Source organism: Carassius auratus, chromosome 5 (assembly GCF_003368295.1).
Source record: "Carassius auratus strain Wakin chromosome 5, ASM336829v1, whole genome shotgun sequence".
NCBI lineage: Eukaryota > Metazoa > Chordata > Actinopteri > Cypriniformes > Cyprinidae > Carassius > Carassius auratus.
The window spans coordinates 15,246,305-15,263,834 of NC_039247.1; the positions used below are offsets into that span (position 1 = coordinate 15,246,305).

General features: G+C 37.8%; 1 protein-coding gene across 1 annotated transcript in view; it reads right to left on the reverse strand.

Moving 5' to 3' along the window:
* Positions 1–13,904, reverse strand: part of LOC113077818 (ras-GEF domain-containing family member 1B-A-like) — a 78,897-nt gene extending 64,993 nt beyond the window's left edge. The window contains exon 1 of the mRNA XM_026250084.1: positions 13,592–13,904. Coding sequence (XP_026105869.1) covers positions 13,592–13,660 — 69 coding nt within the window. The 5' untranslated portion in view covers positions 13,661–13,904. The remainder of the gene's footprint in view (positions 1–13,591) is intronic.
* Between the last annotated feature and the right edge of the window lie 3,626 nt (positions 13,905–17,530).

Here is a 17,530-nt window from a genome sequence, read left to right on the forward strand (position 1 = left end):
TTGCTTTGCACATTATTTTGCACTGCATTTCATTTTCTGTATTTGCATCAACGATGTTTAAAGTTAAACATACTGGTTTCAGCTATCCAGCTGCATCACCTGCAGAAAGTACATTGTCTTTTTTCCCCCAAGGCTGAGGGACATTTAATTAAAAGACTGCATATTTTGCATAAAACAGTGTATAGGTTGCATGTTACAGTTTGTGACATTTTTTTGTGAACAGTTTGATATCTTAAAGGTCACTTGCATCCAATCTCTAGAAAACTTGATAGCTTGTAGTGAATGTAATTTTTTTTCAGAGGTTATTCCTAAAATATATGCAGAAACTCACTAGTGGAGTATGCTGATCAGGCTGAGAATGGCCAAGGCTCGTCTTTTCTGCTTGTGTATGCTGGTTAGGATCTGTCTGTGACCTCCATATCCTTGAGATCTCACATCTAATAACTGCACTGATCACACTGATCTCTACATGTATGCAAGTTTTGAGAAGGAAGTAGTCTTGACCACATGTTCTCATTTTTCATTAACTAAACAAGCTAAAAGCCTGTTTCTTTTTGACACTACTGCATGAAACACACTTATTAGGCAGATTACGGGCATCAAAACAACAAAAGATTCACACACACAAAAAAAATCTGTATTGTAAACATTGGTTCTCACATTGGTTTTTGAGAAAATCTCTCCCAGTTCCTGTCTGCCGTGCTGCTGAGTGGTTTGCGATTGTAACTCCATGTAGCTTTGCTTTTCTGTTGAATCTCTATATTAATATCACTCTGGTGAACTAATGATTCATTTGATTGTTCCCTTTTATTCTAAAACCATGAGTGCAGCACGTAAGTATTTAGTAGTTTTTCGTATTTAATAGTTAGCCGGTTAGTTTGTCATTCGCGTCTAATGCCATTTTCTGTTTTTTTCTCACTCAGTTTCTTTTCTCTCTGTCTTCGCTTTTTCCCCACAAGGTCAAAACACCACTCTTTCATTCCAATTAAAACATTAAACAGGTTCTCCCCACTCAGTGACGCACCCACTGAGAAACCTGATCAAAGTGCTCTTGTTATTGGCGATTCTATTGTACGGAACATGAAAATAGAGACACCAGCCTCCATAGTCCAATGTTTATTATGAGCCAGAGCACCTGACATCTTGGCAAATTTAAAAGTGCTGGCTAATGCTAAATGTAAATTCAGTAAGATTGTTATTCATGCCAACGCTAATGATGTTCGACTTCGCCAGTCGGAGATCACTAAAAATAATATTAAAGAGGTTTGAGAACTTGCTAGTACAATGTCTGACACTGTAATATGCTCTGGTCCCCTTCCTGCTTACCGTGGTGATGAGATGCACAGCAGATTGTCATCACTCAATGGCTGGATGTCTAAGTGGGGCCCACAGAATAACATAGGTTTCATAGACAATTGGACGGGTTTTTGGGGCAGAACTGACGTGTTGAAAAGAGATGGTCCCCATCCCTACTGGGATGGTGCCGGTCTTCCCTCTAGAAAAATGGCACATAGTTTTAGAGTTTGCATTTGAGTAACTGGGGCCCAGGTCAGGAAGCAGACAGACTGACTAAACCGACTCTGCTAACCACCTCACATCACAGAAGTAATTCTCAGAACATAGAGACCCTTTCACCTAGATTTCACACTAGAGAAACTGTGTCTGTTCCCTGAGTAAAAAAAAAAAAAAAAAAACTCCAAACAATTTAGGAGTAACCATTTAATTGTCATCAACAAATAAAAAATGTATACTGTATGATACAGAGAAACAAATTATAAAGCTTGGCTTATTGAAAATCAGGTCCCTTTTTTATGAAAGTTGTTCTTGTAAATTATATAATCACTGATCATAACCTAGATGTGCTCTGTTTGACAGAAACCTACATAAAACCAGATGATTACATTATTTTACATGAGTCTAACCCACAAGATTAATGTTATAAACATGAACCGCATCCAAAAGGGTGAGGAGTTGCCTCAATTTATAGATTATTGAACCATCAAGATTTGTGAGATCTTGGTCAGATGAAGATTTATTAAGTAAATTTTCTGTCAAACAAATGAACTGTATTGTAATGCAAGCTGTAAAAAAGCCACTGCTGAGCAGCAGACAGGTGTTTGAAGCTACTGCAGTCTCAAGATCCTCTCCATTCAGACTGACAGTTGTGTGTAAAGCTGCATTTCAGTCACTGCTAACCAAACCTCACAAAGAGAAACCTGCATATGTAATGTGTAATGCTTCAGAAAAATTTGATAATGTAACAGAAACTATGGACGCTCTCTTTTCTAGCATTTTAGATACGTTTTTTCCTTTATGATAAAGGAGGATTAAGGAATACAGTCTGACACCCCGGTATAATAAGCACTCTCACACACTAAAGAGAGCAGCCTGCAAAATGGAGCACAGCTGGAGTTAAACAAAACTGGAGGTATTTTGTGTTGCATGGTAGGAAAGTACCCTATCCTACAGAAAAGCATTAAAAACTGCTAGATCTGATTACTTGTTCGTCTCTTTTGAAAGAAATCAAACAATACTCCAGGTATTTATTCAATACAGCGGCTAAATGAAAAATAAAGCACCATCAGTTGTTAACATTTCCAGATGTCATAGATCATCTTCTGACTTTTATTAATTAATCATTATCATTAGTATAAGTTCCCAAAATCTGGCTGTTATTAAGCCTCTCATTAAAAAAAACACAACTTGATCCCAAAGATCTAGTTAATTACGGACCGTAAGGCTGTGCAAAAAATCGAATGCGATTTTCAACCGCATCTTTTGAGAAGCAAGTGGGCAGGATTTGTTTTGAAAACCCGACAAAGGTGTGTGTGTGTGTGTGTGTTGACTGCTGTGTGTGCACTTTGGATGGGTTAAATGCAATTCTGAGTATGGGTCACAGACCATACTTGGCTGTATGTCACATCACTTTCACTTTTTTACCACGTTCATATTCCTTCTTAGAGAAAAATTATATCTGTGAGGATTTCCAGTCAGGATTTGACCGTATCATATTACTGAAACTGCTCTCATTAGAGTTACAAATTAACTTCTCTTATCATCTGATCTTGGTTGCGGTATTCAACTCTTTCGACCACAACATTCTTTTCAATAGACTAGAAAACTTTGTTGGCATTAGTGGAAGTGCATTAGTATGGTTCAAATCGTACTTATCTGACTGCCATCAACTTTTAGCAGTAAATGAAGAGGTATCATATCGATAACAAGTGAAGTAAAGAGTACCTCATGGCTCAGTACTAGAACCATTACTTTTCACGCTTTACATGTTACCATGTCAGATATCATCAGGAAACATGGTGTTAGTTTTCACTGTTATGCTGATGACAGCTCTATATTTCTTCACGTCCCGGCAAAACATACAGTACCAATTGGAAAAACTAACAGAATGCATAGTCAATATAAAAAACTGGATGAGTAATTTCTTATTGCTAAATTCTGAAAAAACAGAGGTGTTAAATATCGGACCTAAAACATCTGCATGTAATAACCTTAAGATTGTCTAACATTTAATGGCTGCTCTGTCTATTCTTTATTATCAGCTATTAACCTATGTGTGCTATTTGATAGCAATCTTTCCTTTGTAAGCCACGTTTCTAGCAATTGTAAAACTGCATTTATCCATCTCAAAAATATATCTAAACTGCAATCTATGCTCTCAAATTCAAATGCAGAAATGCTAATTCAAACGTTCATGACCTCAAGGTTAGATTAGTGTAATGCTTTATTGGGTGGTTGTTCTGCTTGTTTAATAAACTCCAGCTGGTCCAAAATGCAGCGGCAATGCAGCAGAGTTCTTACTAGAAACAGGAAGCATGACCATATTAGACCTGTTCTGTCAACACTGCACTGGCTCCCTATTAAACATTCTATAGATTTTAAAATCCTGCTAATTACTTATAAAAGCCCTGAATGGTTTAGCACCTCAGTACTTGAGCAAGCACTTATTGTATTATAGTCCTCCACATCCGCTGCGCTCTCAAAAATCTGCCAATTTGATAATACGCAGAATATCAAAATCAACTGCAGACGGCAGATCCTTTTCGCATTTAGCACCCAAACTCTGGAATAATCTACCTAACACTGTTCGGGAGGCAGACACGCTCTGTCAGTTTAAATCTAGATTAAAAAAAACAAGGCTTACACATAACACACACATTTCTATTGCTCAAATCCATTAAAGGATTGTTAGGCTGAATTAATTAGGTTAACTGGAACTTGGAACACTTCCAATAACATAAGATGTACTTGTTACATCATAAAAAGAATGGAATCTATGCTAATATTAGTCTGTTTCTTTCTTATTCTGAGGTCCCCGTAGCCACCAGATCCACTCCGTATCCAGCCCAGATGGTGTATCAGCGCCTAGAGATGACCTCTACTGCCCTGAATTTCAGCAGAGACCAGGACAACTACATGATCCCCAGAGAAAGATCCCCAGTGAAAGACCTGGTCTCCTAGACCAGTGGTTCCAAATCCTGGTCCTGGAGGTACCCCAACAGTGCACATTTTGCATGTCTCCTTCATCAAGCAGACCTTAACTAGGCCATCAGCTCATTGATAGATTTCAAGACATTAAAAGTGTGTGTAACAGAAAGGAGACATGCCAAATCTGAAGTGTTGGGGTGTCTCCAGGACCAGGATTGGGAACCTCTGTCCTAGACGACCATTGGGAGACCATGGTTAGACCACAGAACCAGATGAGCCCTCAGCAAAATTTGCTGCAGCATAGATCAACATGCTGGTTCCTTTGGGTGAAGGAGAACTGCCCCCTAAACCCAGCCTCCCTGACTGAGCCTTTTTTCTCCAAAGGTTTTTTTCTCCATTCGGTCACCTATTAAGTTTTGGTTTCTTGCCGCTGTTGTACCTGGCTTGCTTAGTTGGGGACACTTCATTTCCATTGATATCACTGACTTGATTGCACAGATACTATTTAAACTGAACTGAGCTGGACGATGACATCAATGAATTCAATGATGAACTGCCGTTAACTGAAAATGTAGTGTTTACTATTGTCCTTTTGCACTGACACACTATTTTCCTATTTTTATACTGTAAAGCTCCTTTTTTTACACAATCTGTCATGTTAAAAGTGCTATTTAAATAAAGGTAACTTGACTAAACACTGCCGCACAGTGGAAGGATTAGGAGAAAACAAAAAGTTTATCCAAAAAAAAAAAAAAAAGTGTCTACATAAGTTTATCTCTGCACTACACTTTAAATAAATACTATGATTTGATAATGCTAAAATTGTTACACAAAAAATTTGTACTCAAAAAATCTATATTAATAGTAAAATTGCCTTTTAGCCTTGTATGAATGAATGAATGAAATGCGCATAGGTGGAGCATGTGTAAGGCTTTGTCATGGGACTTTTTTTACCAAATTGGACAAAAATGCCCCTGCACAATTAAATAAAATCTATTTAAGTGTTTTGTGAACAAAGTGTCTATTACAGCATTTAATTAAGATCAGCTCATATTGAACCATATTTCCTTTTAGAGTGTTGTGCATTATAACCAATCACACATGATTTTTTAGTTGAATTTAAGAATGAAAATCGTTCAGATGAGTCGTTGCAGAAATGCTGTTTTATTTAGTGTGCACTCTCACAGACTGAATTTTGCTTTCTTGTGAATTCTTTCATCATAAACAACGAAGTGCACTAGTGTATATGTACATCCAATGTAACTAGGAGATTCAGTTCATTGTGTAGACAGCTTCAGTGACTATAACGATAATGATAATGTTCTACACTCACTTTCTGTGTATAATTTATTAGCTTTGAAAGAAATAGTATCTACATTGGCAGTTTTGCACATTTGCATTTCAAAACAAAGTGATCATAAAGTGTGTTTAAACCTATATCACATCTTGCAACATATAAGCTGCAACTTTCCAGAGAAAATGAGAGATTGCTGCATAAATCCATGTTATAAGAGCCAGTCATGTTTAAGCTCACACCAACCAAGTGGCAATTGTCAGTTTAAGAGAAGAAATGGATTGAGTTTTGGTTGGCAGCATTTCAGTGTCCACTCTGAAATGGCCTGTCAAAAACACTGACAACCTGACATGGTTCTGATTAGGAGTGAAGCTGTGAGCATATACCATCTAAATGAAAACTGGTCTCGGAATGGCACTTTTGCTTTTTCCATCCCTCCAGATCTCAAAACCCATTTATGAAGTTGACATATTTATTTGGGTTCTAGTATACTCTACACATCTTTCAAACAGCTGGAATATGTTTGAAGGATGCCATTGCTGTGTGTGTGTGTGTGTGTGTGTGTGTGTGTGTGTGCGTGTGTGTGTGCATGGTAACCTTGCCAGACTCAATCTCATGCTGAGAGTCAAACAAGTGACCACAGGACACTAATGAGGTCCAGATCAGAGCCAGCTTGACATTCAACACCTTCACCCTCAACACCACAGTAGTCTGACCAGTAAGGCTGAACGATTTGGGAAAATAATCTAATTGCGATTTTTTTCCCCAATATTGCGATTGCGATTTAATATTCGATTTGTTTTGTAAAGATTTTTTTTATCCTCTTTTTTCCCCAACAAAACGTAATGAATTATTTAAATATGACCAACACAATATTAGATGCATTTTGTGTGAAATGTTCTTTCCCATAGGCTGGGCCTATTTGTTATAATTAAATTAAAACATGTATGACTTGAAATAAATGACATTTTTATTGAACTGCTCCTTACAGGAACATCTATGGCTTTGCCACTGTGCATTTCAATAATTTAAACAAAGGTATGCGCACTTTGTAAACACTGTGTGCAAAATTTACAGTCTGAAGAAAAAAATAATTAAAAATAATAATTATCTTACTGCTCCAAAGTCAGTAACATTTCACACAACTGCAACAGCATTTGCTTTGAAAATATTTAGTAAAATCAAAATAAATAAAGTTATAAATAAAAAAATGGAGAAATGCACTTTTAAATTAGACAAAAACTATTTGAATATTATAATTTGGAATAGATCAACCTCACTTATCAAGTACACAACAATAACACACCACACAGACTAAAGTTCAGTACGAGTATGGCACTGCCAGCTATAATGATCCAACAGTTTTGTTCTCAGTGGCTCACAGATTTTTTGCTAAGAAAACCAGAATATTGACTTTTGCTGGCTTCAAGGATGAGCGAGTGCAAGTCACAATATTCCCTCCTGTGCTAAAAAGACGCTCTGAGGGAGCGCTTGTGGCAGGTACGGGTACTCTGGTAAGGCTCAGCTGTGCGGCTTGACCACATATCTGTAGTGCTAGCAAAAAACTCCACCGTTTTAACCTCCGCGGCGACTTTCTCTTTACACTTTTTGTACAGCTCCGGTATGGCAGTCTGACTGAAGTATGTACGGGAGGGTATATTGTTCCGTTTATCAAGCGTATATGTCAATGCCACGAATCCAGGCTTGGTCACCGTGCTGAGAATAGGGCGTTTCGCGCGAAACGCGCGTTAAGCGCAAAGGTGCTTTTTGTGCATTTAGCGTTTGACGCGAATTCGCGTCTGCCGCCCGAGTTGAAAAATTTCAACTTTGGCGTCAATTCGCGCCGCGTTAACCAATCAGGAGCCTGCTAGGAGTCACTCATTCAACAGAATGTTCCTGCAGCCTCCGGTTGTGCAGGAATACCCTTCTCCACTCATTCAACAAGGAGGAACGACTGATGTTGTCAGTGAGCAGTCAACCGGAGCTATATGACAAAAGTTCATATTTCTATAGAGACAGGAATAAAAAGGACATATATGTATATAAAAAAACATATTAATAGATAAATTGAATAAAGGCCAATTGATAAGAAACGTTTCATTTTACCCCAAATGAATTATATTTTATCTTGAACCACTAAAGAGACATCAGAGTCAGCGGCAAATGTCAGAAGGTCTAGCCGAGCCGAGGCTGCTCTCGGCGGATACATGATGACGGAGCTCCTGCTGATCATGTGGAGCTCATCTCCGAGATCGGCGAAACACATTTTTTTAAACAGACGCTGTCATTATAAATAAACCGCATATCTGAGTTTAAAACAACTACATTCTCGCCTGAAATACTTTTAAAACTATATTTCATGACACAGTAACAGTAATATTTTGAAAATTATCCGAATAAAAATGGCGGTTGAAAATGCTGCGTGAACTCAGCTGGCAGAAGCCCCCCCATGACGCGAATTCGCGTCTGCTGTGAAGTTAATTCCACGCGCGAATGAAGCGAATTACTCGCGCGAATGAAGCGAATGATCTCAAAATGGTCAAGCGGCAAACTAGACGCGGTAGACGCGAATTTGACGCTCTATTCGCGTTTGGTGTGAACACAGCATTACCCGTGAAGTCGCAACGGGAGCACGGCATGCTCTGCATAACACCTGAAGCTGTGCAGCATCTTCTTTTTTGAAACCAAAATAGTTCCACACCACCGACGTGCTGTTCCTCTTTGAGATTAAAGTCGCAGCTGTGTCAGTTACTGACTGTTCCGTCGAGGCAGAGGCCATTGCGCTACAGGTTAAAGATGAACTGACAGGATGAAAAGTTGTTGCAGCCGAGTTCTCCGCTCTTTCGCTCGCGTCACGTGCCCACCTCAAATCGCGCACGTTGCGATTAGAAAATCGCATTTTCTCATATCGCGATATTATCGCAAATGCAATTAATCGTTCAGCCTTACTGACCAGCCACATCTCCTTTACTGAACATTTCTACAAACCTAAAACTAACAAAACTGAACCAGTCTTCTTTGAAGTTCACTCAACCATCTACAGGGAGAAAAAGATTGCAAAAGAGCTAAAAACTTAAAATTATGACAACTAGTATCTGCTTATGGTCGCTATTAAGGTGTTTCTCATGTTATCTTACTGCTATTATAGTATAACTGTTTATTATCTAATGCTTCATAAAATAACACTACTGGCCAGATTTTCTAGAGGTAAACTAATGTGTACCAAAAAACGATGTTATTTCGTCAACATTCAGGCTAGTGTGCTTGAGAGACACTAGAAATGAATATGCTTCTATGCTGGAACTATTGGTTGTTTGGAACTACAGTATTGGCTGCTCCATGACATGCTTTGCATCTGGATTCCTCAGTTCCAATGGAACGGCTCTGATATGGATAAAGACATCGCTAGCACTGTAACTGAACAAAAGAAAGAAAGTTTCCTTAACTCAGCGAGTGAACTCACTGGTACACAAACAGCATCAACTCTGAGAGAAATTAAAAATGGCAATTATTTAAAAGCAAAACAGCAATTCAGAAGCACGTGCTGGACCGTGTATGTCATATTGAAATGGTTTGGTTTTCTATATTATATGGAGAATTGTGACATCCCTAACATACAAAATATATATACAGTGGGGATCGAAAGTTTGGGCACCCCTTGCAGAATCTGTGAAAATATGAGTAATTTTCAAAAAATAAGAGAGATCATACTAAATGCATGTTATTTTTTATTTAGTACTGTCCTGAGTAAAATATTGTGCATAAAAGATATTAACATTTCGTCCACAAGACAAAAAAAAATGCTGAAATTATTCAAATAACCCTACTCAAAAGTTTGGGAACCCTTGGTTCTTAGTACTGTGTTCTGTTACCTGATGATCCTCGACTGTCTTTCTGTTTTGTGATGGTTGTGCATGAGTCCCTTGTTTGTTCTGAACAGTTAAACTGAGCAGCGTTCTTCAGAAAAATCTTTATGGTCCTGCAGATTCTTCAGTTTTCCAGCATCTTTACATATTTGAACCCTTTCCAGCAGTGACTTTATGATTTTGAGATACACCTTATCACACTGAGGACATTTGAGGGACTTGAACACAACTATTAAAAAAGGTTCAAACATTCACTGATGCTCCAGAAGGAAACAAGATGCATTAAGAGCTGGGGGGTGAAAACTGCAGGACCTTAAAGATTTTTCTGAAGAACGCTGCTCCGTTTTACTGTTCAGAACAAACAAGGGACTCATGCACAACCATCACAAAACAGAAAGACAGTCGAGGATCATCAGGTAACAGAACACAGTACTAAGAACCAAGGGTTCCCAAACTTTTGAGTAGGGTTATTTTAATAATTTCAGCATTTTTTTTTTGTCTTGTGGACTAAATGTTAATATCTTTTATGTACAATATATTACTCAGGACAGTACTAAATAAAAAATAACATGCATTTAGTATGATCTCTCTTATTTTTTTAAAATTACTCAAATTTTCACAGATTCTGCAAGGGGTGCCCAAACTTTCGATCCCCACTGTATATATATATATATATATATATAGAGAGAGAGAGAGAGAGAGAGAGAGAGAGAGAGTCTATATATATGTTTTTGTGAATTTAAAATCATTGTATGGACTCATTGGAAGTCTGTTGAGGCCCCCCATAGGGAGAACCAGTGCTTTATCCCAAATGAACCCAAAACACCTAAAAGTGCATCTCAATATCATGGAAAAGTTCTTTATTTTTTCTAATTCAATTACAAAAAAAAGCTAACTTTCTTTAAAATAATTAAAAAAATAAATAATAAAAAATAAATAATAAAATCACACAAACTGAAATATTTCAAGAGTTTTTTGTTTTAATTCTGATGGTTACGACTTACAGCTTAGGAAAATTTTAAATTCAGAATCTCAATTTTTTATATATATTTTCTCAAAGATGAAGCAAATAAAAACAATTTACAAAACAGAAATGTTCAAGATGTTTAATTATGCACTCAATATTTGGTTGGGGCTCCTTTTGCATGAATTACTGCTTCAGTGCTGCGTGGCATGGAGGCGATCAGTCTGTGGCACTGCTGAGGCGTTATTGAAGCCCAGGTTGCTGTGATCTTGGACTTCAGCTCCTATGTATTGTTTGTCAGATGTTTCTCATCTTCCTCTTCATAATACACTATAGATTATCCGAGAGGTTTAGGTCAGGTGAGTTAGCTGACCAATCAAGCACAGTAACATCATGGTCAGCACACTACTTGGAAGTAGTTTTGGCAGTGTAGGCAGGTGCTAAAGTCCTGCTGGAAAATGAAATCAGCATCTCCATAAAGCTTGTCAGCAGATGGAAGCATAAAGTGCTCCAAAATCTCCTGATGGATGGCTGCATTGACTTTGGACTTGATAAAATACAATGGACAAACACCAGCAGACGTCACTGCTCCCCGAATCACTGATTTCAGAAACTTTGGATTCTGTGTCTCTCCAGACCTCGATTCCCAAATGAAATGCTTAATTTACATTAACCTGAAAAGATGACTGTGGACCACTGAGCAACCGTCCAGTTCTTTTTCTCCTTACCCCAGCTGAAATGCTTCTGCATTTTTTCTGTTTCAGGAGTGGCTTTGTTCTAATGTGACAGCCCTTTTCCTTAAAAGCATGGTGACTCTTAATGCGCTGACTCTGGCTTCAGTCCACTCCTTGTGAAGCCCTCCTAAGTTCTTGAATGGACTTTTCCTGACAATCTTCCCAAGGCTGTGGTCATCCCTGCTGTTGCTTGTGCACCTTTTCCTACCACACTTTTTCCTTCCAGTCAACTCTCTATGAATATATTTTGATACAGCACTCTGTGAACTGCCAGCCCTTTCAGCATTGACCTTCTGTGGCTTACCCTCCTTGTGGAGTGTGTTGATGATTGTCTTCTGGACCATTGCCAAGTCAGTAGTCTTTCACATAACTAGCCCAAGAGGTACCCAGTATTTATACTCAAAATTAATCAAACTAATCAAGCTCAAAATTGAATATTCTAATATTCTAAAATTGTAAGTTGTAACCATCAAAATTAAAACAAAAAAAAATATTTCCATTTGTGTGCAATGAATCTAGAATATAAGAGAGTTTGATTTTTGTAATTAAATTACAAAAAATAAAGATGTTTTCCATGATTTTCAAATTTTCTGAGATGTACCTCTATAAGCCAACCAAAAACAAACTGCACTCAACAGACCTAAATCTAAATTTGACAAAACACAACTCTGTAGGCCTATTCATTTTACAATATAACCTAATCAAACGTTTGAAAGTTTAAAGTTTAAAGCTCAGTTAAGATAAATGCAAAACACCAAGACAAAAGACACAGAGCGTTTCAAATACACATAGTAACACAGGGGAAGAAAGGCATGGTACACTCATGAGATTAGAGGCAAAGGCTGATCTGATGGCTTTGTGCAGATCAGATCCAAACAGAATATTCTCTTATATAACGGCCCGGGAGCTAATCCTTCAACACCACTGTGCTGCAGATGTTCTTCACTCACTATAACTGGCATTACAGGCCGATTATGGCCATCAGCAAAACATTTCAATAGATCAGTGGTTCTCAATTCCAGTCCTTACATACCGCTCTGCATATTTTGTATGTCTCTTTTTTTTTTGTTTTTTTTGTTACACACCTGATTCAGATAACCAGCTTGTTAGAAGAGAGCTCCATGCATGAAGTGTGTGTTCCGAATGACATGGTCCCTACACAGTGTTCATTACTCCCAGTGTTCATTACTGAGCATGGGAAATCCTTTGAGGTTTGCCTCACTTTGAAACATTCATTCTCAGTTTTGCGCTACGCCATGGCCTGCAAAGTCTTCACACAGAGATGAAACTTACTAGAAAAGTGTGAAGTGTGACATAATATCTCTGTAAATAAATACAATTTAAATTCACATCCTACACAATTGAATGCCCTATGAATGGGAAATATTTGCTCCCTTTGAGCTAGAATCATGGCGGAATATCCTGTGAATAGAACAAATGTCTTAAGTAATAAGAGGTGCATTCAAAATGTACAGATGAGTGGTACGCGTGCACTGGAAGTGAGAAAAACTGCAATAGATAACTGAAAAGCATGGATTCAGCTGGTACTCACACACACTGGTTTGAAATAGCTTGATCTGGGGTATTATAAAGTAAATTAAGCCAAGCAGCAGTTGACAAGATAAAATTATCCACACAAACATATTTTCATTAGAAAGGGAGTATGTCACCTTCACAAGGTGCACAAGTGTGACGCTTTACCAAAGACAATACAAAGTATTAGCACTCAAATTAATAATGTAGCCAACTGCACAGTTGAAGAAGCACAATGCAAAGCACACCTGTAAATAAAATGAATCATGCAGTTTTCATATTACAGTGATAGACCACTTAGAATCATTTAGTAATTCACATGAATTTCCCCTGACACACTGACCCACATACACATGGGGCTTCTTACTTAAGTAGCCTAAATCAAGGCTGGCTGACTCCTTTCCATCAACATTATACTATTTAATTTTCATACCCATCTGAACCCACTGTTATACATCAATATACGATCATCATCTTATGTAAAAAGTTTATCTGTTTATGTAATAAGAAGCAACACTTGTAAACACTCATTGTGTGTGGCAGCAAATTTAACAAATTGTTGTGAAGGTGCCAGTCTTCCTCCAAGAACAGCATCTGTTTTAATAGCTTAAACAATCAAAGAACTACAAGCACCGCTTTAATTAAACGCTAAGTAAACCAGTAACATATTAAACCTTTAAATATCTCAGATAATGAAACGCTCTGTGTAACACCGTGACACACTGGTAATATGAAAACTATTTTTCTTTAATCTCACCTCGAACATTGGAGATGCTCCTTTCTCGGGCAGTGTACATCCCAGCAGCTCGGCGAGGAACTTTGCCATATAAATGTGTGTTGTGTTTCACCGGTAGATTGAAAACGCCGTACACGGGCTGGCTCTTGTTTCTCTCACTGAAGTGCCCACAGGTAGTCTTGTTCCAGCAGCGGTTTCCTATCCTACAGCACAACAGAACGATTTTTCGCTCCTTGGACTTTCCTTTCAGCATTTCTTTGACGCTGAACTCATAAGATTCATTGTAAAGGTGTGACAGCTCGTTGTCTTTGTCTAGTCACGAGCGCGTGTGTCTGCATAGAGCGGCTCGCGAGCGCAGTGGAGTCGGGCTATTTGAAAGCCACTTGTAATCCTTGCGCAGGGGAGGGAGGACTCGGCGAGGGGACTCCAGACACTCAGATGTAGCTTAAAGCCCCGACATTTTTGGTCAGTTATTATATCTAAGTATCAAAATTGCGCGTCCCGAAGCCCTTAGCAATCAAAAGTACACTCGGCTAAGTTAGATTGCAGACCATGTTGCATGCAAATTAGTTAATTGGAATTGTACCAGTTTTGGAGTCAGTGAGGCCCAATTCTATTTATTTATTTATTGAGGAGTGATCGACTCACGAGTCATGAGTATATATATATATATATATATATATATATACACACACACACACACACACTATGTTCCCTTTTGAACATCGATGTTCACAAGGGAGTCCGTTGATCCGATAGATGATTCGTTCAAAATTCGGTTAACAACTCACTAGATGGGACCATTATTAGTCATTATGACTAAAGATTTCAGCCTGTTTCTCAAGCAAAGTCATATAGACTACTTTTATAGTGCTTTTGTGTGACTTTCGTTCAATAATACTGATTGCAAGGAAAATTGCAGATTTCATAATGCATTATTAAAATGTACCTTCTTGTCTTAAACAGAAGAAAGTCACAGATGTTTGGAATGACATAAGGATTAGAAAACGCTGACAGAATTTTATTCTTAGGTGAACTTTCTCTTTAAGAATTAATACGAGAATGCATTGGGCAAATTAGGCTAATGAACAAATATTAGAGAATTACACAAACAGAGCATGATGTGGATAAGAGATTCAGTAATTATGTTAATAATGTATGCGATGAGGAAATGATAAATAGCGTTATTTGTATAGTGGAATATTAGGTGCTGATAGGTTGGCTTGCATTCAGACATAATGCTTTTTGATGTTGTAATTCAAACTCATCAGTGACTGTCACTGGAGATCCTCTTTCGTCATGTCCAGGAGATGACCTGAATGTGTTAAAACCCAGAGTGAAAATCCTACAGTTTAAATCAAATGTGTTCCCAAATGTGTCCAGAGCTTTGGAACATGGACTGATGGACTGGTGAACAAACATGATGCAAACAGAACAGCAGGATAAAGAGACTCGCACAGTCTGTCCCTGGCATGAAATCATAAATCACACTTTAATGTTTACCAAATGTGACTGAGAATCACAAATTAAATGGTGGCCCAGGTCCCAGCTCACATGGGCAGTGGGTGGTCATAAGCAGGTGTGTGACAGTGGGAGCGCTGGCAGGCTGTGATTAGACACATTTGATGCGAATTGTGTTTTGCCATCACTGTCAGAGATCCAGAATCAAACACTGCACCTCTGAACAAACCTTTACTTTACATCTGCCATAAAGATGCTTTCTATTCCATTTTGTATACTATTCCCTTCTGTTTTAAAGACAGCAGCACTGGAGCTGCAGGAACTTTGTGTAAAACTTGATGATCATGTTCTCCAGCATGATTTGAGAATGAGTTTCAATGAAAGTAAAACACCTCTTAGTAAAGGTAAAGGGATTCAGGGTATCTAATGCGGAGTAATCCTTCATTCCCTCTTATACCTTATGATCAGAGTCCATGACCATTAGTGAGTATGAATTCCCCTTCCATGTGTATTTTATGGATTAATGTTTAATTTTCTATAATCCTGTGAGGACGTCCTGTCAGTCTGTTATACAACAGCTACCAGTCATGCTTTATGTTCAGATACTGAAAATGACATAATTAACCATAAAGCTAAAAAACCTGTCATATATTCTGTGGATGTGTGGATGTGTTCTAGTGTGAGGTGTCATAGGTAGACATCCTGCTCGCTGTCAGACAGCTCTGTCATGTACTCAGCTTTTAATTCTCTGGTATCCAAGCAGCTGAAAGAGATCTCCATGGTAATACGGCATTTGCTTTCTTGTGACATTGACTGTGATAATACCAAGAATGCACTGTTCCTTAGAAACACACACAGTTCCTAGAACTTCAGTTACACTGTTATTTTTTTATTATTTTTTTCAGAATTTTTGTTTAAAATTTGTATAATGTTTAATGCACAACTCTCTGGAATACAGCTGAAACTCACATTGGTCAATAGCACTGTCCTGTGGTCAAATATTTTTGTATAATATACAGTAATTGGCCATTGTCCTCACACATATTAAAATAATTTAATTTTAAAATATTGTCTGTGCACTTATGTGGTAAAGAGTTGTAGGTAGGATGTTTTTTTTTTCAGCTGAATTCCTGTGGCCTAAATTATTTACTTTTATTACACAAAATTTTGTATAAAAACCGTTTTCACTCAGAAATGTCTAAATAAATTGTACAAACTAAAAAGGAAACGCATGTACATTCAATTAAAAGTCTGAAGTATAATAAAACTCAAATATTTTATTGTAAAACATACTCCAATGATTGTGTTTTATTTAGATTGGAAAAATTATTCATACAGTATATTTTTACTGAGATTTACAATGAAGACTAAGTTAATGTTTCAAAATATAATGAATTTAGTATAGCTTGTGTTGTTTCTTTTCTTATTCCTATCACATTTTTTACAGTATGTATAACAATCTTTAATTAATATATATATATATATATATATATATATATATATATATATATATATTCATATTCACACACACACACACACATTTTCTTTTTCTATTTTTCTTTTATATATTTATTATTATTATTACTACTGCTTTGTATTACGTTTAATCCAACATTGCCATTTAAATCACAACCCCCCCTCAATGAAACCCCAGTGGTTTGTGAACCACATTTCAGAAGCCTAAATACAAACTGAACTAAAAAACATCAGAATGAAGGCAACAACAAAAACACTTCTTTAAAACATAATTGTTTTTCCCTTTTCGTCCATGTGTGTCCTGTCTGCAGGGTCTCCAGTGTCATGAGGAGGGTCGCATAGGAGTGAATGGGCCCTGTAGAGACAGGTGTACCTCTGGTTTTCATGTGCAGGTGGCCTGCTGTTCAACCGGCTGCTGACTAATTAAACAAACACATATTCACACACATTGACTAAACCGCTCAACATTTTAGGTCTCATTTCAGATCACTTGACTAAAATAGTCATCCAGTGTCCCAAGCACTGGAGCTGATAAGAAGACAAACTGTGCGTGAGTTCCAAAGCGTGCAGTGATTTTAATAAAGGGGTTCTAGACAGATTCCATGTTGAGCCCTGAAGATGCTCCATATGGTCTCACAGCTGTAGGATCCAGGATATCATGTCTCTCAGCACACAGACTGACCCCCTGCTATAAAATCTCTTCAGGGATGAGTTCAAGAGTGTAAAAAAAAAAAGATGAAAGGAAATATCGAAGGCTTTCACTTCTGCATCTGCATCTGGCAGTTAAAACCTGTCATGTGGGAGATTGTAGAGATAAACTCAGATATCCTTCTCTTTCCGGCCTTCTCTCTCGCTTTCTCATACTTCACATCCCGCTGAGATGCTTAATGCTGCTGTAAAGTGCCTGACACTTACAACGGCAGTTCCTTTTCTCTTTCTATCTCATGACTGCGGATATACTGTGTGCCAAACTGGCACTGGGATAGGCCCATAAAGCAGTGGTGACTGCAGCAATGACGCTGC